Source organism: Indicator indicator, chromosome 12 (assembly GCF_027791375.1).
Source record: "Indicator indicator isolate 239-I01 chromosome 12, UM_Iind_1.1, whole genome shotgun sequence".
Lineage (NCBI taxonomy): Eukaryota > Metazoa > Chordata > Aves > Piciformes > Indicatoridae > Indicator > Indicator indicator.
In genome coordinates this window covers 11,427,936-11,451,458 of record NC_072021.1, presented here as the reverse complement: position 1 = coordinate 11,451,458, position 23,523 = coordinate 11,427,936, and the positions used below count along the sequence as shown (strand labels likewise).

Here is a 23,523-nt window from a genome sequence, read left to right as displayed (position 1 = left end):
ATCCAAAAGATGATGATGCTCTGTGTGCCTAAGAATATAATATCCATCAGGTATAGTCTTTGTAGTCTTTGTAGTCTTATTAAAACAAGCCAACCAACCAAGCACCTGTAAGCATAAATAGTTTGCTAAATATATTCATAATGAATCAGGCATGGTCTTTTGAGGTTTAAGGCTTTTGAGAGGGAAACTGCTTCAGAAATTATTTCATATAGAAGAACACTGAGAGTGAAAGGATGCATGATTTCTGCTGATTTTAGAGATCTAACTTTATATTTAAAGACTAACATCTTTGGATTCAGGACATGAATTATTTTGGTCACACAAAACAGATAACTTTGTAGTCACGTGCACTGAATAAAACTTAAAAATGCCGACATATTTTCTGACAAGAAATATCTAGAAAACGTATTAAATTAGAGGAAAACTTAAAGAAAACATAGAAAATTAAGATTAGAATTTCATTCTTTTAAATTATGCCTTTGATATTTTCATGCATCACACTGAAGGGTTCTGTAGATTTGCAATCAGTGGTGCACTGCAGCAAAAGCCCACAGCTACAGTATCTACCAGTACAGGGCTACCAGGATGCAGCTTCTCTTTATCTCTTATCCTCTGTCTTTGTGAAGGACAGGCATATTCTGGAGGTGACTAAATGGGCCTTGGGGAAAAGAAATGGTCATTTACTACATAAATGCATTTTGACAGAGTTTCACTGGATTTAGGGCTTGAAGAGGTAACTTGTCTATCTTTTCCCTCCTGTAACTCAAGGGAAAACCAAAGAATGTGATTCATTATAAAGGAAAACGTTTTTGAAGGAAAAGAGATCACAGTGGAAAACTACAATAATAAAGACTTGCCATCATTTCAGCAGAGTTTCAAAATCTATAGTACTTCAAAGATATACCAGGAAAATACTAATCACTCTTTAACAGCATTTTAGAATAATATCAACTTTTGTTTGGTTTTTTCACTAACCACATCTATAGAAAGATGATAAATAACTTGATTTGGTTTTTTGCCCTTTTTTTGTTTGTTTGTTTGCTTGCTTGGTTTGGGTTTTGTTTGTTTGGTTGAGTTTTTCCATTAGTAAAATCACATTTGAATTTATTACATGCTATTTGTTCCAATGAAGCATACTGGATTAACTAAATTCTAGTTTGTCAAAAGAAATGAAGTTTCAGAGTGTAATTCAGAAAGAATGGAGCTGGCTGCTTTATGTTTGAATTTGCTATGCCAAAGCTACAAGTATTCACTATCTTATAGTGGCACATTGACATTTTGAAAGATAATGGAGGAAAAAAAATATCTATATAATCCTACTTCAAAATATGAAAGCATGTGCAATTTAAATATACATTACTGAATTCACACTTCATATCTAATTTGGTTGCCAATTTGCCATGCCAGTGTTTCCAATGCAGGACTTTGCTCATTCAAAGAGTTAGGAAAAATACCATTATATATTTGCACAACTTTTGTGCACAAAACACAAGGAACCAGCAACAGTACAATCATTTGTCTTGTCTCAGAAAGCAATAAGCAGGAAAATAAAAATTAATAACTTATGAATCAAGGACATATATTTCTTTGTGTCAATTAGGATGAAAGAAAAAACCAACCCAAACCCACACAAATGGTAAACTATGCCATATGTCTTCACAGTATAGTCAAGAAAAAGAATCTTAAAGGTCCGTACCAGACAAATAGTTATGGACGAATTTCACCAAGATCTTAAGTTATGCTTACCAGCTTGCTCAGGAGAAGATTGGAGGTTTTGTCACATGTGCATGCAATAGGGTTTAGGTATTGCTATGATCAGTTAACAAAACAGAAAGCAATTTGAATAACCTAACAGATGATACTTTATCCCAAATATAACTATTTCATATGTATCTTCAAAGAAAGTAAATAGCTTTGCCTATTAAATTTTACAGTGATAGCATGTGTGTTTTTACAAACAAAACACAGAATTTCATTTTCAAAAGAACAAGAGTCCAGTGTTATTTGCTTCATTTTCATCTTCAGATTCCCCATCTTGAGAATTCCTGGTACACGAACAAGTTTTTACCTTAACCACTACTCTTACTTAGAACAACTACTGTGATTTATTTAGGCTCGGTTCTGATCACAATACATTTTAGGTTTTGTTTATCTGCTTGCTTTCCTAAAAGAACAGGGAAAAAAAAAAAACCAAACAAAAACCAAACAACCCCCCCCCCCCCCCCCCAACCTGCCCCTAAGTGTGACATGGCTATTTTTCCATCAAGTAGCAAGTGTGAAAATAAAGAAAGAATCTTGCACTGAGAGCAGATACAAACAGGCTGGAACAATGTCTCTATCAAAGCGTGAGAAGGTACACTCCACAGGACCCTCCACCTGCACCAGGTGAGAGATCCATCAGTGTGTTGCAACACCTTCTTTGTGCTCCTGAGTCCCCTTACCCAAAATACAGGTATGCAAAGGCAGGAAAGGAGAGGAGGAGGCTGACTTATGGATACAGTCAAGTCCTGTCCCTGTATGAAGTCACAAGATATTGAGTGTATCATGTGTTATACAGAACACACGTCCAAGGGTATAGAGTGAGTGAGTGAATTTCTAGAAGGAGAAAAAAAAATCTATAAAGAAGCAGCTGTTCCTTCCCTGCTATGGAGGCAGTGATAACCTTCCACATCCTTGCTGAATTGTGCCAATTGTCATGGTACTTCTCATCTTCTGATCACATAAAGTGACAAGCCAGAATGTGAGCATGTCACAAAGAATAAAAGCATAATTAATTGAGGGAAAGTAATGGGGCTAAGGTCACTTATGGGAAAGTCAGATGAGGTTCCTCTGAGAATGCAGTGGGAAAATAATAGCAGCTACCATTGCAAGTAATATTTTATGTATACCAGAAGTTCCTGACTTTTCCAGTATAAGGAAAAAGTAGTCACAGACATTCCCCATGATAACAGATTTTTCAGAAGGACAGCAGTTACATGTACATGACTTCTATTGTTCAATTAATTTAATGATTTTTACTGTAAGCATAAAATACTTCATAAGTAAGTTCTACTACATGTTGTAGGTACTTACAGACTTTATGGATATACATATGTTCTTCTTTTCCAATTCGGTGCCAAGTTCTGTCTTTTAAAGTTGAGTTATTTACTACTCAGTCAGCAATAAGCTGGCCCAGCTAATGAATGAATGAGCCCTCTGGGGCTCTAAATAATAATTGCACCTCCAATAACACAAGTTACTCTCTTAATTTAGTTTTAACAAATTAACTGTTCCATAGAACCTTATCCTCACAAAGAGTTTAATGGCACCACGAGACTTCCAACTTAAATAGCAGCACTGGTTCAAAAAAAGTAAATTAAAATCCTTAAATGCTTTTGATTTTAAGTTGTATCTTTCTTCCCTTTATGGAATTCTTTTTATTATTTTATTCAGGATGGTGGTGTTTTTTTTTCCACAACTCTTTAAAAATTGTATTAAAATTTACAGACACCGGTCTTCAGGATAATTTAAAAATTCTGGCAGCACAATATTATTCATTAATTAAGGTTGTTTTAATGTCTCTTTTATAACATTCTAACATGTATTACCTTGCTGGCATCACCCATTATTCCCTTTGATTAAAAGCTATTTAGAATGCTCAAATGTCCACTGAGTTAAACAGCTGGGGCATTTATTGTTAATTTCAGCCAAAAGCATGAACAGAATTATTTAAATTCTAAGAGAAGGACAGAAGAAATATTAGTTTATATGTTGAGATTTAGAAGCATGCTTAGCAGCCTCTAGAACTCAGAGAAAACCAGAGTACTCTTAACAATTTTGAGTCCTATTTTACAGGAGTAGGTAAGAATGCTTTTATCTTTGAGTATGTGCTTTGGGACTGTACACATCAAGAACCACCCATAACAGAAACACTATCTGATTTTATGCCTGAACTAATGAGACAAAAAAAAAAAAATGCCCAGAACTCCCAAGATGACTCATATCTACTCTGTTACCCTAAGTAGCATAGTCTGTCAAATATATTTTACTTAATCAACACCATTTTAAAGTTCTTTGTATAAAATGAAACCTTCTTTACTGCCTCAAAGAAACAAAACATAAGGAAATAATTAACAGCTTCAGAACAACATTTATTTAGTAGAATATCTGGATGCATTAAAGCAACTTAGTTTTACAGCAATGTGTAATTTATTTAAGCATAGAGTTAATGTAAAACTTTATCACTTACTTGGTTTGCTGATTTTGTTTAGGAATTTTACAGATTGTGACACTTTCCAAATTTAAACAGAATTAATATGAACAGATTCAATTCAACAGATATTCAAGATACCTCAGTCTGTCTTTATGTTCAAAGCTACTTCTGTTTAAGTATGAGCCTATTTATTCACCTTAAAGGATCATAGACTCCTACAGAATGCTACAGTATACTTTTGTTTATTCTTTTTGTTTGCATTAACCATTGTGTCATAAAGTACTGCAAGGTGCTCTTAAGGTTATACAGAGCAACTGGGACGTATTAACAGAGACATTTCAACACCCAAAGTTTGTAAAACAAAGAACAAAACTTTCGATGTGCAAAGCTTGTAAAATAAAGAGCACTTTGTAGACTTAATGCCTAAATCCTCTGAAGTCAATGGCAAACCCATCACTGATTTGGCAAGATTTAAATTCACTTCTTAAGTTTATGTTGCATGACATTAATAACATAATGGGCATTATTCAAAATAGAGGCTCAAATAAAAACCATACAAAAAAGAAACAGGTAATCATTATAATATGTACATATATAAGTATTAAAATGAACACTAATTCTATAATTTCTGTGTTTGAATCCTCCTTATTGAAGTGGATGGGGGTTTTCTCATTTTAAGATAAGAATTATTTTCTTCCATAGACTAAATAATTTGATTTCAACAAGAAAAGTATGAGCATGCTGTTAATCACCATAAAGAGACTGAAGCTGCTGCGAATGTCATCCTCTAATGCTTATGAAAATATTCAAAGATGATGAAAACATGCAATATACTATTATACTAATAAAAGCAGCAGGAAACTCATTTGAGTCATTGCTGATTTGATGAAGGTGTTTAATTCCTATCTTTAGAAAATCTTCAGGAAAACAAAATGTTTCAGTAAGTTCAATGGTGTCGACTATCTCTCAGCATGCTTTTGAAGATCATGCAAAGGAAAATGAACTATTTCAGGGAATATTTTTGGGCACTATGTGAGTCAGGCAGACTTGCACATACACTTTTGACCTTTAGGTTCTGAATAGTGATGTCCTTTTTCTTTTTATATGCCTAATGCCTGCAGATATAAGTCCGAATCCAAGATTATGAAAGCTATCATCCACAGTTTCTCTCTTGACACATCCAGAGTTTATGTTGACAACTGTGAATTTATTTGCAGCTAGTATGCCCTCTGTAGAACCTTTCAAATCTGTGGATGGTGCTTTCACTGACAATATCAAGGTAATGTTTTCACCTGTGAGAGCTCTACAATCAGTAGCTACAGGATGTTACATGACAAGAGATTGACAATTATCATTTACTGTTCCTCAATAGCAACTTTCATTTTAGTTGCATCCATTGTCTGTTGACATTTTCTCGAGACAGTAAGGACATTGCTGCAAAATATTTGTCTGTTGGGGGATTTATACCAGCAAAATCCTGTCTGTGACTTATGTTACACACTCTAGCTGCTATCACCCCATTATATGATAAATGTTACTGTAATATTAATATGTCCTATTACTACTGCTACTCATGTCAAAATTATTTATTATCATATTCTTTATATGGGGATATGTCACTTGTCTTCGTGGTAAAACCCTTCCTCTCCACTGCTGTTTCAGAAAGGCCTCTCTTTCTACAGAGAGCTTTGTCTTCAGATGGCTTTAGACTGTCTGTGCAATTTGCTTCCATGCTCAGAGTTCAGTTCTTATATTCCCTCATTCTGCCCCTTCTTAGTTTGGTCATTCATTCCTTTCTGGCAAAAGGAAACTAGAGTAGACTAAAAAAGAAAATCAAAATCTCATAAAAGCCCATCCTCAAAACTGCCTTCCCCCCAAGGGAGTGGAGGGATGCTTTTTGGTTTGTTTTTATTTCTCACCATCATACTTTATTTTTAATTGACAATATATCAAATTAATCTTTCCCCAGTTGAGTCTGTTTTGCCTGTGACAATAACCAGTGAGAGATGCCTCTATCCTTATCTCAATTCATGGATTTTTTCATTGTCTTTTCTTCCCCTGTCCTGATGAGAAGGGGGAATGAGAGCAGCTTGGTGGACATCTGAGAGCCAACCAAGGTTAACCACCAGACAGCTACATCTAAGTTTCATCTAAAAGCAATTGTTGAACATAGATTTTTTTTTCAAGTGACAAATAGAGTGCTCTCACCCTCCCACCCCACTCCCTAAAAAGAAAAGAAGAGAAAGAAGCATTGCTGGAAGCTCTGATTAGACTACAGCTTGGACTAAGCTCTTGGGGATTTTAGTTTCTATAATCTAAATCCTCTTAAATGAGTGAGTAAGCCTATGCAAATTGGAATTTTACAAACTGAATTTAGTTAGATATTCATCCCCTTGCCAAATTTTGGGTCACTGATCCAATATGCAAGAATGCTAGAACTTATTAAAAAGGTTGCCAGATTTTTTTTTCTTTTTTTTTTTTCAGTGGCTACAAAAGAGTGTATTTTCCTGAAGCTGCTGAGGTGTTCTACTTGAATGTGCTCATGAGTATTTTCAGTGAGAGAGTCATTCACATCACACATAATTTCAGCCCAAACAGCTAAAGTTCTGAATTTCTAAAAGGTAAAATAAAGAACAATTAAACTGTTCCTTCTCTTACGTAGGAAATGATTATTCAATGTCAAAGTAGTGCATCAGCTTCACCAATAATATGCTTTATTGTTTCACTCTCTATTATGGTTAAAATATACAAATTAGAGATAAAAGATCATTTGCATACAGATGGGAGAAGATTAAGAGAAAAAAAATAAAACACAAACCTTCCTCAGTATGTTTAATACTTTGCAAGATCACTACTTACTTTGACTGTGTCTGAGCTGTTTGTAAGAAAATTTAAATGTCAATGTGATGATGAGAGCAAATTTCCCAATCCATGTGTTGAAGTAAATATCAGTCTATAAAATGCATAAGTGATCTGATTTTAGTGTACAGCTGAACATGAGAAACACTTAAAAATATCTAGAGCGTGAAACAAAGATATAAAATTCCAAATTATATCTATATCCAATCTCATATTGAATGTTTTAAAAACTAAAAGGCATAATTGACTGGAACAAAAAGTGTGCCTTATAAATTACAAAGATGTTTCACTGATAATTGAACCCCATTTAAAGGAATATGTTCTAGATTAACTACAGGCCCCTGAAGGCAAGCGTCTAAAAAAGTACAGAAGCACATGAGCTATTTTTCCCATCATTTTCCCTCTCATGCACTGCCTTATTCCCTCTCTGTACTGACCAACAACTTTATAATAAAATTTATAATATAAATAATTATTTTATTTATGGAGATAGAACTATATAAAAAAACGAAGACCACTGGAAACAAGAGCACTACACCGAGGTCATGACAAATCAATGCTCTTACACCAAAGCAACAGCTCTGCAGCAATAACCTTCAATGTCAGAGCTAGACATTCAACAAGATAATAAAAATAGCTGTTTACTTTCCAATCTCATGCAAGACCTAGTGACTGCACTGTCTTTGCAGTCTGCTGCCCTTACCCTATCAATATATTTAGACAGCTGTTAACTGGTATTGTAGAACAACTTGATTATGCTACACTTCATTTATGCCTTGCCATAAATGATCATAAGTAGCATTCTACCCCTGCTTCATCTACTACTGTAGTTGCTAGCACTATTTCCATCGTTAGATAGCTAACAATGATTCAAATGTCCCCTCCTTAGAATTTGGAAGTTTTCTGACAAGGAGAGTTTTACAGCAGAATGTAACTACACTACACTCAAGCTAATGCAGAAACTTAAAATCTCACAGGAAATGTGAACCAAAGCTTACCAAACGCTACTCAGAAGGAACAGCTTGAAAGACATTCACATCACAAATTTTCTTTGTTGTTCTCCTTTGTCAGAGGCTGCCTGTTAAATTACATGTAGGAATTCCTTCTACCACTAGGAAAAATACTTTTGTCAAGAAATATTTCTGTTAGCAGAATGTACTAAATGATTAATAAAGGTGAATAATGTTCCCTTCCATCCTTAAAGTTCATTCACAAAGGAGCAAAGGAGTTAGACTGCCAAAGGCCAGCATATCTATCTTACGTAAAGCAGGAAAAGAAAACGAATAAAAAAGTAAAATTGAAGGGGTGCATATTAGGGTAGACTTTTGTGCAGCTATCCACAGCAAAATGGGATTCTGACATAATGCAAAGACTGTCAAGTAAGTTTTAGGATGGGCTTCTGTCAAATGCTAGGTTTTTGTTTGGGTTTTGGGGGGGAATTTGTTGATTATTATTTTTGTGTGTGTGTATGTTGGGTTTTTGGTCGTAATGTTTGTTTGTTGTTGCTGTTTGGTTCATTAATAACACTGAACTTCATGATTTACTTTGTTTTGCTCTTCTGTGAGGCATGCATCAAAAGATGATTTGCTTCTCCCATGACTTGCGCTTCCCAGAGTGATGAAAATTTTGCCTGTACATCTCTGTTCTAAGAAGAAATTAAATCCTCTCTCAACTATCACTTTGGTGCACATACTCCAAAGAGAATGTAACTTGGGACAACTGCTATTTTTCAGTGCAGCAGAATAAAGTATTCCCAGTTTTGACACAGGAAAATCTCATGAGCAAACAGTGCAAGACAGACACTCTATGCAAACAATAATGATATAATCAAGAGTATTGGGACTGGCTTGGGGGGAGTCAGCTTTCCCCATAGCAGCCCTCATAGTGCTGTGCTTTGTATTTGTAGCTAGAACATTGTTGACAACACACAAATGTTCTGGCTGCTGCAGTGCAGTGCTTGTACAGTATCAATGCTGTGCCTCCAACCCCTCCTAGCCAGTGAAGGACAGGAGGTTGGGGTGGGCCAGAGAACAATCTTCAAAAGCTTGCTGTGGACCAACTGGAAGTCCAGTAATTTGTATAAGCCTTTCTTACTCTGAAGTGGTGAACTTATTAACATAAATTTCAACCACAGACAGCTTAGAGAAGAGTCAGATACTAATGACAATATCTAGGCTAATATGCTGAATAAATTTTTCTTCTCTGAGGCTTTTTGTTTCCTTGAGAAAACTGACTGAATATTAAATGCATTTTTCCCATATTATATTTCTCTCCCAATCTGACATGTGACTAATCAACATGCTATTAAGTGTATGGGAATAAGTTTAAGATGATGTGTTACTTCTTTCAGTTGCAGTTTTAAGGTCATTCTGAGAAATGAGCATACAGGCAAATTAACACACTAAGATGCAGAAAGCATAACTCCTTTGGTCTTAAGAGATATTGCTAGGCAGGGAGAATAGTATATTTACAATTAAATGTTAAATCTTTTAAACAAAATGAGTCACAAAGCATCATTGTAGAGAAAAATGTTGATGGACTACATTTATTAGCAGCTGTTGCTCAAACACTGGTTTTATGGGTGAGATGAGTTTTATTTATGTCTGTTACTCTAGTTCAAAAAGTTGGATTATGTCTACAAATTTGCTTGAGATGTCAATTTTTGAGATCAACACAGGAGAGAAAGAAACATGAGTAAAGTATCAGCTGAAATACTGAAGACAAGAATATGCTTTGCAGTTAGATATCTGATATCTATATCTATATCAGAGAAATATAAAATGTTGCAGTTTGTGACATGTTATATATGCTAGTCTCATTAGATGGATGATTACAATTAATGTATATGCCCAGAGAAAATGAAAACCCACAGTTTTAGCATCTGTCCACTTCCCATATGAGCTTCATTTCTGGACTGTCTAGGTGGAGATTTTGGCATCTGACAAGTCAAAAATGTGAGCAGTCAGAAACACCAGGAAAATAAATGAGAGATGCAATGCATCACCTCAGCAATCACCTAAACCTGATGTCTCTTTAGTAATAATAAAGTCCCAGTTGCGTATCATGAAGTAAGAAGTTCCAGAGCAGTTTTGCCACTTTCACTACATGCAACACTGGGATGGTAATGTGTTTGGGTTTTTTTTTTTTTTTTTTTGCATTTTTGTTTGTTTGGGTTTTAATGTTTAAATTAAATAAAAAACACTACATTCTTTGTTATGATTAAAAAATAAGGTCATATATATACTAAAACTGAGATGCAATCATTGTGTCTTTATTGTGGGTGTACAATATGAGTGTACAGTAAATAAGTCAAAGGGCAATTCTTGAATGATGGGATTAAAAACATTAAACAGCTGCTGCATTTCCAGGCACCATTCATCCAATGCACAGAACAAGCAGGAAGCCTGAGGGAAATACTGGGTAACTGTGTAATTAAAGACTGTATGATAACAAATATGTGCACAGAAGCTGAATTATGCTTTCACAGGTAAATTACATTCTGAAGCTTTCATATTTTTTAACCACTGACTTTGCAAAAAGTCTACCCTCCTAAAAAAAAAAAAAAAATATCTCACCCCACAGTTCTTGAACTCAATCCATTCCATACCTATCTTAATCAAATGGCAAAAAAATACAACATATTATTTAGATAAACTTTTCACTGCATAATATTACATTTCATTAGTAATTTTTGAAAATTAACTACTTCAACAAAGGCTGAACCCACAGATCCAGTGTTAAAAAGCTTCTGGAGAAATCCTAATTCCAGCACAGGGGAAAAGGACCACTGGGACTTATGCCAGTGCTTTTTTTCAAACAATATCCATCCACCTAGGTGCCAAAATATGATACAAGTCTTGAGAGACTAAGCAGGTTCCTGATTCATGATTTCCATTCTACATAAACAACTTTGGGTATGTGAGCTTGCTCTCCTCTAAAATTATGAGGTCACTTCAAATACCTCAAACCTGTAATCACGGACTCAGAACTGAAAGTATTAATTACATTACAGCTAAATCTCCTAGAAAAAAATATTTAAAAAAAAACTATGAGAGATACATTCACTTTTCATTTAGAAAAATCTAAATATTGAGAACAAATACACAGCCAAACCCACTTACTCCCTTACATTTAAAAGTAGATGTTTTCCTTATGACAGGTATTTAATGAAGAAAGTGTCTTGCTTTTAAACCACTGATATTCAATTAGGTTTGGTTTTCTTTTTATAACAGGTGCTATACAGTTATTTAATAAGAGCTGCAAAAGAATGATATTCAGATAAAATCAGTTTGTGGGGGATTTATATGTTTTTATGGTCCAGACCTCATCCAATATTCTTATCAAAACTAAACATTAAAGATTATAAATATCTGAAAAAAATCTAAGCAGTTATTGTATAAGGTCCACTTAGATTTCATAGCTACAATTCTGTTATGTGGCAGGCTGTTAGCAATTAAGACATTAGTAATTTCAAAGGTTTTTGAGGAGAAAGCAGACATCAAAGCTACTGCCAGAATATTTATTGCAACTTTAACTTGTGCTGCAGAGATTTTTTTAAAGGAATGTGATATTTATATGCATAATGTGGTGCATAAAGTCTCTTCAATCACATATAAAATTTTTGCTATGACAGAACAGAAATTCCCTTCTTGGAGTCTTTTGAATGCAGACTGATTAAAAATAAAGTAACTTGCTTTTAAATGGTAGACAGAATCCAGTTATTCATTCTATTCAGAATACTCAAATTTTGCCAGAAAAGCTGGCAAGCAAGGCTATTACCATGCCCACTGCCCATCAAAGACACAACACAGTCTTTAATTTCTCCTTGCTTCAATGGAACCTAGACAGATTAACTGATCATTTAGGACATGTGAGGTAATTTGCAGATTATGCAGACTACAAATCTTCTTTATTTGCTAGAAGAACTGCATAATCATGAATCATACATTTTTCCAAATGAATACTAAATCAAAATTGTGTCCTTCATTAAAAAAAAAAAAATAAGAGATACTGTATAACAGAAAAATCAATTGGAAGTACAGCAGGGATGATTAAAAAAAAAAAAAAAGTTACATAATTAGCTCTATATTACTCCTGCAATTTCAAGGTCAGATTGTTAACATTTACCACAGTCATGTCAGAGAAATCAGAGGCAGAGAACTGCCTTGATGATGAAGTATGGGAAAGCATGAAAAGAGATGAATCCCAACAAATAGTATATCTTCCTCTTCATCTTCCTGACAAAACTAGTCCCCTTATGACCATCAAGAAACATATTTAATTTTAGATACTCTCGCTCTTTCAAATGCTCACTCTCTTTTAAATGTAGTTACAGGTTCTCATGATTGCAAACACATGCAGGGCAAACGTCTAAACCAAACTAAGAGATTTTAAACGAGCCAGAAAATAATGACATTTATTTAGTGACAGCTCCTTACAGTTTCTAGGTATACAAGTTAAAGAGGTTGTGGAGTCTCCATCTCTGGAGGGGTTCAAAATTCACCTGGACAGGTTCCTGTATGGTTTACTCCACATGATCCTGCTCTAGCAGGGTGTTAGACCAGATGATCTTGAGAGTCCCTTCCATTCTGTGACTGGAAAATACATTGACTGTCTTTTTTAAACTCCCCATTGGCGAATAAAAGCATACAAAAAAAAAAAAAGGATTTGTTGAAAGTGAATAAAATTTGACCTGCCATCTGTTTTTCTCAAAACAGACAATTAACAATATCCTTGACTTGGCACACTGTATGTTACAGTACATATGTCACACTAGATTAAGTGATTTGGTTTCTACAGAGTTGTAGAAAGGGTGCCTTGAAGTTTTTTGAATATTCTTATTTCTTGGTTGTTGCATTTTTGAGACATTTTTCATTTTTGACAGAAACTATGCCCTGGCCTTGAATTCTTCCATGTAGAGCTTTTAATTTTACCTAAATGTAATGCTAAATTAGGAAACAACGCACCATATTGCTATGCCAAATGTTTTTTCATTATATATTACACTATGCTTGTGCTTTCATTTTATGAAGCCTGAATGTGGAATGTCAGATTTCAAGCATCCTTTAAGCAGATATAAAAATTTACCAGTAGGGGTGGTTATGTTAACAGAATACACAGTAAGTTCCTGCTTCAGAATAATTGCATAAGAAAACCCAAAGGAGAAGGAAACCCTACTATGAACACCATACTCCTCCAAGTACTGACCTCAGGATACTGATAAATTGTAGTATATTCATCCCCACCCCCCTCTACATGAGGAAGGCACACAAAGAGTTAGGACACAAAGAGACACTGGAAAGGTGAGCATAGCTCCTGGGACAAGGAGCAGATCCTAGAAAGGGCATGTACCAATTTATCTGTGTTGTTACTAAGGTTTCTCTCTGTTAATTAAATAATCTGAATATTAGGCTTAAAATGTGAATTGGGTAAAGAAGAAATACTTAATTATTTTTATATTTTGTTCCCTTTTGCTTGCCACTAAGCTGAAGCTAACAACTGATTTACAAGTTACTCATATCACTTCCTTCGGCTATGTCTGCATGGCAAAGAACTCAATATGCTAATCTCTTCTGATCACCTCTCTGAGATGCCTCCTCAAAGAGCCAGAATTTACAGTACAACTTTCGGGATTTTAAGAAGATTTTAGGGATTAGGTGTTCAAAATTCCATGAAGTATAAACTTTCAAAATTCCTACTTTAATTTTTGAATAAGCTTGCCTTCCAAAAATTGAGATCACTTTTAAACATCATCAATAGATCTTATACTAATTCTATTTATTATTAAATGCATAAAAGTTCACCTTCTAGGCTTTATTCTGTTTGTGAACTCATTTGTTTAATGTATTTTAATTAATTCCATCAGGTTAACTTCTGTATTTTTCTCAGTAACTTACATTAATATTCAGATATGGTTGTCATAATCTCCCTTTAATTATCATTTAATAAGGTTATTTGGTATGGTACTTATTTAGCAAAGATCATTTTCCTCTCAAATTGGTCTCTGTAACATCCACACAACTCAAGTGAAAATCCTTAAGTGGCTAACAAAAGCAATAATCAAGAATAGTTAGTTTGCAGACATATGCTCACATCTCTTCATTTTCTCAAGTCGTTTGAAACGCAGACTAAGTCGATATTCTAACCTCTGATTTCGTAAAATCATTAAAAACCAAAACCAAAGAACAAACAACTAAACAAAACATACTCCCCCAAATAAAAGCCTACTATCTAACATCTCTCCAGTTTCATTGGAAAAGAAAAAAAAAAAAAGTACAGTTGGCAGAAATTAAAACAATAACCTTTCTATAACACTGAAGTTTCAGGAAACAATTTAAAATTTCCCAGACACTAATCTCAAATGCTTCTCTTCTAAGTCCCTGTTAAAAATAGTTCAAAGCAGTTTCTCCACAGTCAGCTTAGCTGACAAGTCAGCTGTAGACTTCTTTTATTAACTGTCTACATCACTTGTCAATCAGTGTTATAAAGTATTAGCTATAGAGTCAGCAACTTCATGCAGTTGTACTTCCATGATGCAGTTGTACCTTCATGTGAGTACATTCCAGGAAATGGTTCCAAAGCACTCACCCCAGGAAAAAAGTTACATTCCCTCTGCCAAACAAGTGAACTGAGACATTTAATTGAAAATATATAGCTGTTTTAACATATAGATGTTAAATAGTTCTTCCAGACTATTCACCTGAAAAAGATGTCTGTGCATGACATTTTATATATTTTTTTTCTTTTTTTTTTTTAATATTGAAAGGTGTTCCAAATGGAGAGAATCTAGTTATGTGGCAGGCCATTAGAAATAAAGATATTATCCTTTTTAATGGTTTATGGGGACAAGGAAGCTACTGCATTTAGTGTTATTATATATAATTTTCTATCAACTGTAATATTTAATTTCCAGATTGTCAATCAGTTTCTTGAAAGATAAAGTCACAATTGTTCAAATTCTTATGATGTTACAAAAATGGGGTTCTAATCTTTGAAGACTATGTTCTATTTGTATTGGCTTATCTTGTATTTTGTGCAGCTCTTCCCCCCACTCCCAACTGCAGATGAACAGCATTCAGTTTCAGGGTTTAAATGTGTTGGAAATTGTTTCTCCACAATTGTTTGGATAGAACTTCTCCCCTCTTTGGCTTTGGGAATACTGTGACAATATGGCACCATTTCCTGAAACAATGAATGATGCAAAGTGCATCTTGTGATCAGTAATAACTCATGCAGCTTGTGATCAGTAATAACTATTAATTTGTGTCTTCCTTTCATATCACTGATGTGAGGAACCTAAAAATAATCCCTTATTTATTTTATTTGGGAATTATACCATTATAATAGTCTGATCTTTTATCTAAAGGAAGCACTATGGTTTTCAAATAACTGCCAAAATTATCACTTTGAAATACTGCACTTAAAATTTCAGATTGCTAAATATTCCATGTTTTTGCATTAAAAAGAATCTAAACATATGTTTGAAGCTTGAAAACAGCTTACACAATAGTGAGATAACAGGCAAAATATCTCTCTAAGGATAGAGCATGTGTATTTCTGTCCTACCTCCTCCTAATATTTATCACTCTACCTTGCTAAGTCATTTTGTTTTATGGGATGCTGAAAAAGGAATTTTAGAACAACAATAAATTGTTTACTTTAAAATATTCTCTCCAACGTTTAAATATCTATTTCATATTTAAATAATTATAATAAAAACCTTCATATGCAACACCTTAATCTAGAAGAAGACAAAGATTTCTATGGTTTCACAAGGACTTATTAGATTCTTTCAAATGGTGGATACATTGTCAGGGCAATCCCAAGCACCAATACAGGCTGGGCAGGGACTGGCTTGAGAGCAGCCCTGAGGAAAAGGACTTGGAGGTGCTGGTGGATGAGAAGCTCAACATGATCCACCAGTGTGCACTTGCAGCCTGGAAAGCCAATTACATCCTGGGCTGCATCAAGAGAAGCATAGCCAGCAGGGCGAGGGAGGTGATTCTTCACCCTCTACTCTGCTCTGGTAAGACTCCACCTGGAGTACTGCATCCAGTTCTGGAGCCTCTATTACAAGAAAGACCTGGAGGTGCTGGAACGTGTCCAGAGAAGGGCCACAAGGATGACCAGAGGGCTGGAGCACCTCTGCTATGAGGGCAGACTGAAAGTTGGGGCTGTTCAGTCTGGAGAAGACTGAGGAGATCTTATTGCAGCCTTCCAGTATCTTAAGGGGGACTACAAGAAAGCTGGGGAAGGACTTTTTATGGTGTCAGGTAGTGACAGGACTGGGGGGAATGGAAAAAATTAGAAATGGGTAGATTCAGATTGGATGTTAGGAAGAAGTTCTTCACCATGAGGGTGGTGAGACACTGGAACAGGTTGCCCAGGTAGGTGGTGGAAGCTTCATCCCTGGATGTTTTTAAGGCCAGGCTGGATGTGGCTCTGGGCAACCTGTTTTAGTGTGATCCACGGCAGGAGGGTTGGAAATAGATGATCCTTGAGGTCCCTCCCTACCCTAACAATTCTATGATTCTATGAAACTCTTGGTTCCTGTAATAATACAAATTTAAAACATTTTTTTTTTCACAGCTGAAAACCTATTAATGCAGATGCATTTAAAAAATTGTCTATTTCTATTATTATGGGTGATATGACATATTCAATTCTATTCATAAAAGATGCGACCTTCTCTCTCACACCTTGAGCAAGTAGACCATTTTGGAGGACAATGGGTTAAAAGCACTAGGTAATGCCATCCCACATTTTCCATGTAGCAGTCAGAAAAATCTGTATTCTTGAAAATGCCTGCCAGACTCAGACCTAAATGTCAAATAGATTGAAGAAGAATCTTGATGGGACGAGGCACACATATCTCCACCACCTCTATAGTTAGTGTGAGTATCGGGATGCACAGAAGCAGATATTTAGGCATCAAGAACATTTTAGTGGGAAATCATTTTAGCTATTAGCAAATATTTTTATCAAGTACAAGTACTGTTATCAAGTAATTAACTCTGACATAAGCAAGTCTGTAAAGTGAAAGAATAGAAGATACAGTACCCATGCTATCTGTAAGAAATTCATCATGCTTAAGTGGTTTTACTTTGGACAAGCTTTATCAGGTCCTGATAAATATGCATTAGGAGTTAAAGCACATGAAGTATGCTATCCCCAATGCTATTCAAGTGTATCTTATGAATTACCTTAAAGGAACATAACTTGTGCCTTTCAAGATTGCTCTGTTGATGAAAACTAAAGCAGGGGAAGGGGGAATGATCAGAAGAAGATTCAGTTCAAAAACCACATTACTGGAGCTAATCTAAAATGCTAATGTAGTTGCATCTTTCATGTCAGCAGAAACTTGCAAGATCTAAATATATAATACATATAAATAGATACCATATCAGCTATAGTCAGGTGTCTAGATAGATAATAGGAAATTGTGATGTGAAAGGGAACAAATTATAGGAATAGGATTTGATCTAGTCCATTAAAGAGAAGAGAGGCATACATTCTTTATGATTCCTTTAGTCACTTAAAATAAAATGGCCTCTGATCCTGACTCCTAGAAATCACAATACTCCTAAGTAATTCTGAGTATTTTGCAGAGCAAAGTTTAAAATATTTGATTATATTAAAGAAGTCAGTGACAAGTAAAAGCCCTGAATGCACTATTCTCATTCAATTACTCAGTTTACCTCATTGGACTTTCCCTCAAATTCCAATTCGTAAGTTACAAAACTTTAATTGTGAGACAGCTGCTTAACCAAAATACTACATATTTAGATGCCTCTTTTCAGAGCCTACCATCATTAACAGAAAGGATTTAAACATAAAGAAACAATCCCCAAAGCCCCCCCCAAACAACCCTTCCCCCAACTAATTACTCCTCCCTTCCCTTTCCATAGGATTTTAAGGAACGTTGCCTCATTTCTGGAATCTCTAATGAATGCATATTCTTAGAGATCAAAGCAAAAGCAAGTGATAGAAAAAATTTATTCCATGCTCTAGATTGGGGAGAAAAAAAAAAAAAGAAAGAAAAAAAAAAAGCCACATAATGCCTATCCATCAAATGCTTGATACATTCAAATGCTAATTAGTGAGCAACTGTAAAGCACCAATGTAAGGCAGGAGAGAAATACATACTCACTATCTAGGTGTGCAATCACAAAGCTGATTATATGGAGATGAGACTGTGAATGTTCACCCTTTTTATCCTCTTCTACCTATTCACATTCAATTAATTTTATTCTTGCAGAACTATAGCTTCTAAGAATAAATGTAACTCATGAATAAAACAAGATATAGTGGCACATCATAAGACACAGATGATAATCCTCTGCCTTCTGCAAGCTAAAACTGTTGTAAGTAAAATTAATGTTACTACAAAAGAATTCTGTAAATAATGGAAACCACCTGATGAACTGTGGAAATTGAGATCCAATCTAAAGATCTTCCTTTTCCATTGAACTATGTCTCAAGTTTTGCTATATTAAAAAATTATTTAACTTGTTTATACTAATCATTTCTTGTGCCCTATTCAACATCTGGAATGTAGAACTCCTGAGCCATAATAAGTACCATATAACAAAGTAGTAAGATCTTAGTCCACTAGATACGAGTACCAAGAGTGCACAAGCACACTCCTGCCACACCGCTACAGATCTCAGCACACATGAACAGCCAGGAGAGAGTTATGAACAGAAAAAAAAAACAGCAACTTGAAATTGTGTAGGTTTACTCAGTATGGTTATTCTCTCCATCTGCCCATCCTCAGCAACATCAGCTCCATTTCTAACACACATGGATGTTGGTTTAACTTTTGCCTTTCCTCTCTCTCCTTGATGAATAATTTTGATGCATAATCATACTTTCCAGTTTTAGTGATAGTCAGGAACAATGCAACTTAAACATTTATGGCAAGAAACACATGCAGCTGTGTTATATCTAATATAAAAATAAGAACTATAATTCTGTAATAATACAGGAATGCATATATATGCTATTCCTAAGATTTTGGCTGATTCTGGTGTTTGTGCTATAGGAAAACTCTATGTTCTCCAGTAGCATCAAATAGCAACAGTATTTTTTGTTATGCATTACAGACCACAGATAAGGTAAGTTTTTCTTTGCCTTAGTACATAATTCATCAGTAATTCATATCCTTTGCTTATCATGGTTTCTTTCTGTTGTGGTAGGTGTGATTAATTTTCAAAAGAGTGCAGGAAATGTTAACCTTCTTCATGCATTTGGCTTTAAATAATCATATAATTATTTCATTTTAATATTTTTCAATATGAAATAATGGAAAATAAATGTAAACCTATAGGCCAAAAGTCCACTGCTATAGAAAAACAAAGTATCCAGTTTCATGTGACATAAGACTTGTAAAGAGAATTAATTTATATTTTTATTATGTTTTTCAACTCAGATTACATTTTCTTGTTTCTATATCTGACAGAACTTAAAAGAGAAATCATCTCCAATATGAAAGAAAAAGAGGTTTTGGTACACCATTAAATTCACTTTCAATAATGTGTTGTTACCTTTGTAGTTAACCTTGAATCCGATTGAGCCAACACTTTCATCTGTTTGAAGGTGCAACCACATCTGATTGCTCATGCTCACAATTAAGTCTGGCACAAAACTCCCAGTTAACCTATAGACAGAAAAAAAAAAATCTGTAAAGCCATTTAGTATTAAGTAATTAGATTACTTTTTGTTTTGTTTTCCTAAGAATTCTAAATAACTGTTATATTTTTCTTTCTTTCTTTTTTTTTTTTTTAATTCATTGCATTCAACACACACCAAATTGATTACTTACTGGCTGCTTGGCCATTATAGCTCTCAAAATTCCAATGACTGTGGATTTGGTAGCAGTCTATAAACACAAGCAACTACTGTTTGCATTGTACTGAAATTGCTCATCTCACTTTCAACTGCTGGCCCAGAAACACAGACATCTCACTTAGTCCTGAACCTTACCTGGTAGTCCTGTGGGCATGATTCAGATGCAGGCAGGCATATCAAATAACACTAAACGGCCATAATGAGGTACTACATTTATTCTTCAAAAGAAGTATTTCTCTGGTGTACAGTCACCATCCCTCCAACCTCCCAGCTGCCCCTGTTCTTAAATGGTAACACTATTATGAAGGTCCATGTGTTCTCTGTCCTCTCTCATCTCCTGTCATCAACCTTTACACAATAGAAGAAAGTAACACAGTTCTTGATAGACTCAGCTGATGTTCATTCCTTCATTAGCAAACCCACCCAACATCAGAAATGTAAAAGGTTATGGCTTTGTTTACTTTTCATATCACTTGCAGAAAATCTTAAGTCAATGAAAAACTAAATGATTGTTCTGTTTGCTGAATGAAATATTGTGAAAGCAGCAAGGAACTACAAGAGCAGCAGCTCTATGTTATATGGCACTTTTTTCTAAAAATTCTCTCTCAAATTTGGTAAGAATTTGTCAGCTAAAAAAGAGTGGTGGCAAGTGCCAAAACATTTTCCATTGTTGTAAAAATGGATCATAAACATAAGACTGTGTAAGAGCAAAAACTGTCTGTTGTTCTTAGTTTTTTTCAGCTGTAACCATTCTTTAAAGCTAGCTGAAACTTCAAATGGACTGTTTTGAATATATTTTGCAGTTAATTTTAGTTCTCCCCTCTGGTCTTTTTTAGCTTATTTCTGTATGAAATACTCTGCTGTGGGAGAAATTCATGTCTATTTCCCACATCTGTGTTCACAGATGGAGCTACTACAAAGATTCTTGCCAGAACAGAACAAGTAAATGCCCAGCCAAAATAGTGTACTAACTGCACATTCCCACACTAAAAGAAAGTGTTTTCAGTGAGTTCAGTCCTTGCCAAATTAATGGATTAACAGGATGTCTCTCAGAAACAACAGTGATGTAATTGCTAACAGAGTTTTGCAATTATCAGTGGTGACTTACCGTACATTTTGGGAATATTAAAACCATTGGGAATATTAATCTCTTTGTTGTGAGAGAGAATTATTCCTGTGATAAACAGCCATTGGTTTTTCTACTATTTCTATTTCCTGATATCAGTTATAAATACATTTTTTAAGTACATACAGTTTTCAGAGGTAATATTTCTTAATTAAATAATGGGGGAAAATCACCATTAAAAAATGCACATTCTGAGGGACTGAAGTGAAAACTGGATGGTCTTATAAGTTCCTGGGTCCTCTTTTAAACCCTTTTTGTAGATAGGGGTGAAATGAGCACTCTTCCAGTGTTCAGGGATGTCCCCTGAGCTCCACAGCTTCTCAAAGATTATGGAAAACAGTCTTGCAATGATGTCAGCCAGTACTTTTAACAGTTTTGGACAAATAACTTCTGGACCCATGGATTTGTAAGAGTCAAGCTCTTGTAACAGTTTGCATGCCGACTCTTTTTTCACTCACAGTGGTGGTTCTGTGCTTGCATATATATATATATATGAAAAAATATATATATTTATGAGTTCACATGTCTTAGAAGAATACTAATGGATTATAAAAATCCTATTAAATATCTAGTGCTGCCTGATTTGTAATCATGGATGGTTTAGGTAATATTCTACCCAGGCATTTTCTGTAGTAAGTTTTTTCACTATACTAACTCATTTTTTGAGTTACCTACAAGTCAGTAAGTGCTTAAAGATTAAGATCCTACACTACATCTTTTGTCATAATAAGCTTGCTAGGAGATTGTCAAAGTTTATGCATAAGTCATCCATTTATCTATTTTCAATTGTGTTCAAACACATTTATAAAAGATCAATAGACCCTAAAAATTTCCATGTCTACACTTGAATGTAGACTGTCTTTCAAGATTTCTGATTTTAGTTTATGTTTCTATTCTGATGTCTAGATCACCTCTTTCTGACTTTAGAATAGTAAACATGTAACTATGTATTTAAATTGTTACCTTCAACAATTTTAGAAAAATCAGTAAAAATTCTTTTTGTTGTGATTTACCAGATTCTGATCACTATTTGCTCTCATTAAAAAAAAATGCATACAAATTTTAAGTGTGAAAGACTTACACTTGAAGCACAGTTTTAGGATCACCCACTTCTCCTCCATCACCAATTGTCAGTGTGTCATAGCCAATCTCCAGATCAAATTCTTCAAAATTGATCTGAATAACCTAGGAAATAAAATAAGTAAATAGATTTTAATAATAAGGAAATGTCCTTGAAAGACAAGTCTGTAAATAAAATATATTTTCCAATTAATAATTACATGCAACTTCAGCCTAATTACAACAAATTATTGTAATTAACCCAAGAAGGTTTGTTTATTAAATATGAATTATAATGAATTATCGTTACTCTCCTGACCTCCTCAAAGCACCACCATTTCTATTATTTATGTAGTTGTTGCATGTTTCAAACATTCTGGATAACTGCTTTGTGTTTTGATTAAGCTATACCCAAAAAGCAACACAACTAATTACACTTTCTGCAGTGCAACTGTCTTCACATGAAAACTGAATAATTGTACTTCATCGAGCAAACGCAGTCAACATAATTTGCTCCTGACATCTATTATGTGGCTCAAGTAAGATAAAGCTAGATCAAAGCTAAAAGTAATTTTCTTATTTCATGAGCAAAACACAACTATCAGAAGCGTGGGCATTTTTTATAGCCTGCCATTTAAACCATAATACCCACATTTAATACCGAAGGGTAAAAAATTCGTCTCCATTTTAAGATTACAAAGTAATTTTCACTTACAGCAAAATTCAACAATATTAGAAAATAAAGCATACTGTTCCCACCCCTGTATCAATCATGCTAACTCTGTCTTTATGAAAGCAATAGAAGTTCCTCAATCACCATACAGGAAAAAAATGACAGATTACTTATGTGTAGGACTTGTTAATATTTATGCCTGCAATAAATTGTCTTCATTTATTGTTATAATTGAGACCTGCAAATGTTTGTGTTTAAAGCTGTAGAAGTCATGCTGACAGATGAATATTGTGTCCTTGGAAGCTCTTATTACTTTGTTACACTGAGCCTGTCTGTTTGAAGAACAGGTTTCTATCAACAAAAGCCAGTGCAGGCAAATTGGAGAAACTGATGTATGCTCCAAGGATTGTAATCCTATAATCAGTTATTTATAAAGATCGTTTAGAATTATTTACTTTGGTGCCACAATAATTCAAACAAAATGCATAGTCCTTCTTTAGACTGAGAACAAATACCAAGGGAAAGTCTTAAAATGGAAGGATAACATATTAAAATAATAGCACAAGAGATTATATTTTTATTTTCCACGTTATGGTTTTCTGTTTGCATAGAAGTATGACCTATATTGTGTTGGCCTCTAATCACAAGCAGGGTTTCTGAAATTGGTTAATCAGAGGAATACACTATCAACATTATTAAAAGTATGAAGGCCCAATAAATGTAGTATTCTAAATGAGAAAAAAAAATCTTGTAAATAGGACCTTC

The 23,523-nt window shown here is 34.5% G+C and overlaps 1 protein-coding gene across 3 annotated transcripts in view; it reads right to left on the bottom strand.

Annotated features, from left to right (window-relative positions):
- The window catches only part of CSMD3 (CUB and Sushi multiple domains 3), a 383,091-nt gene that overhangs the window by 170,104 nt on the left and 189,464 nt on the right, over positions 1–23,523 (bottom strand). For all 3 annotated transcript variants that reach the window (XM_054385441.1, XM_054385442.1, XM_054385443.1), the window contains 2 exons: positions 22,108–22,211; positions 19,597–19,709 (listed from right to left, as the gene is read on the bottom strand). In XM_054385441.1, coding sequence (XP_054241416.1) covers positions 19,597–19,709; positions 22,108–22,211 — 217 coding nt within the window. The remainder of the gene's footprint in view (positions 1–19,596; positions 19,710–22,107; positions 22,212–23,523) is intronic.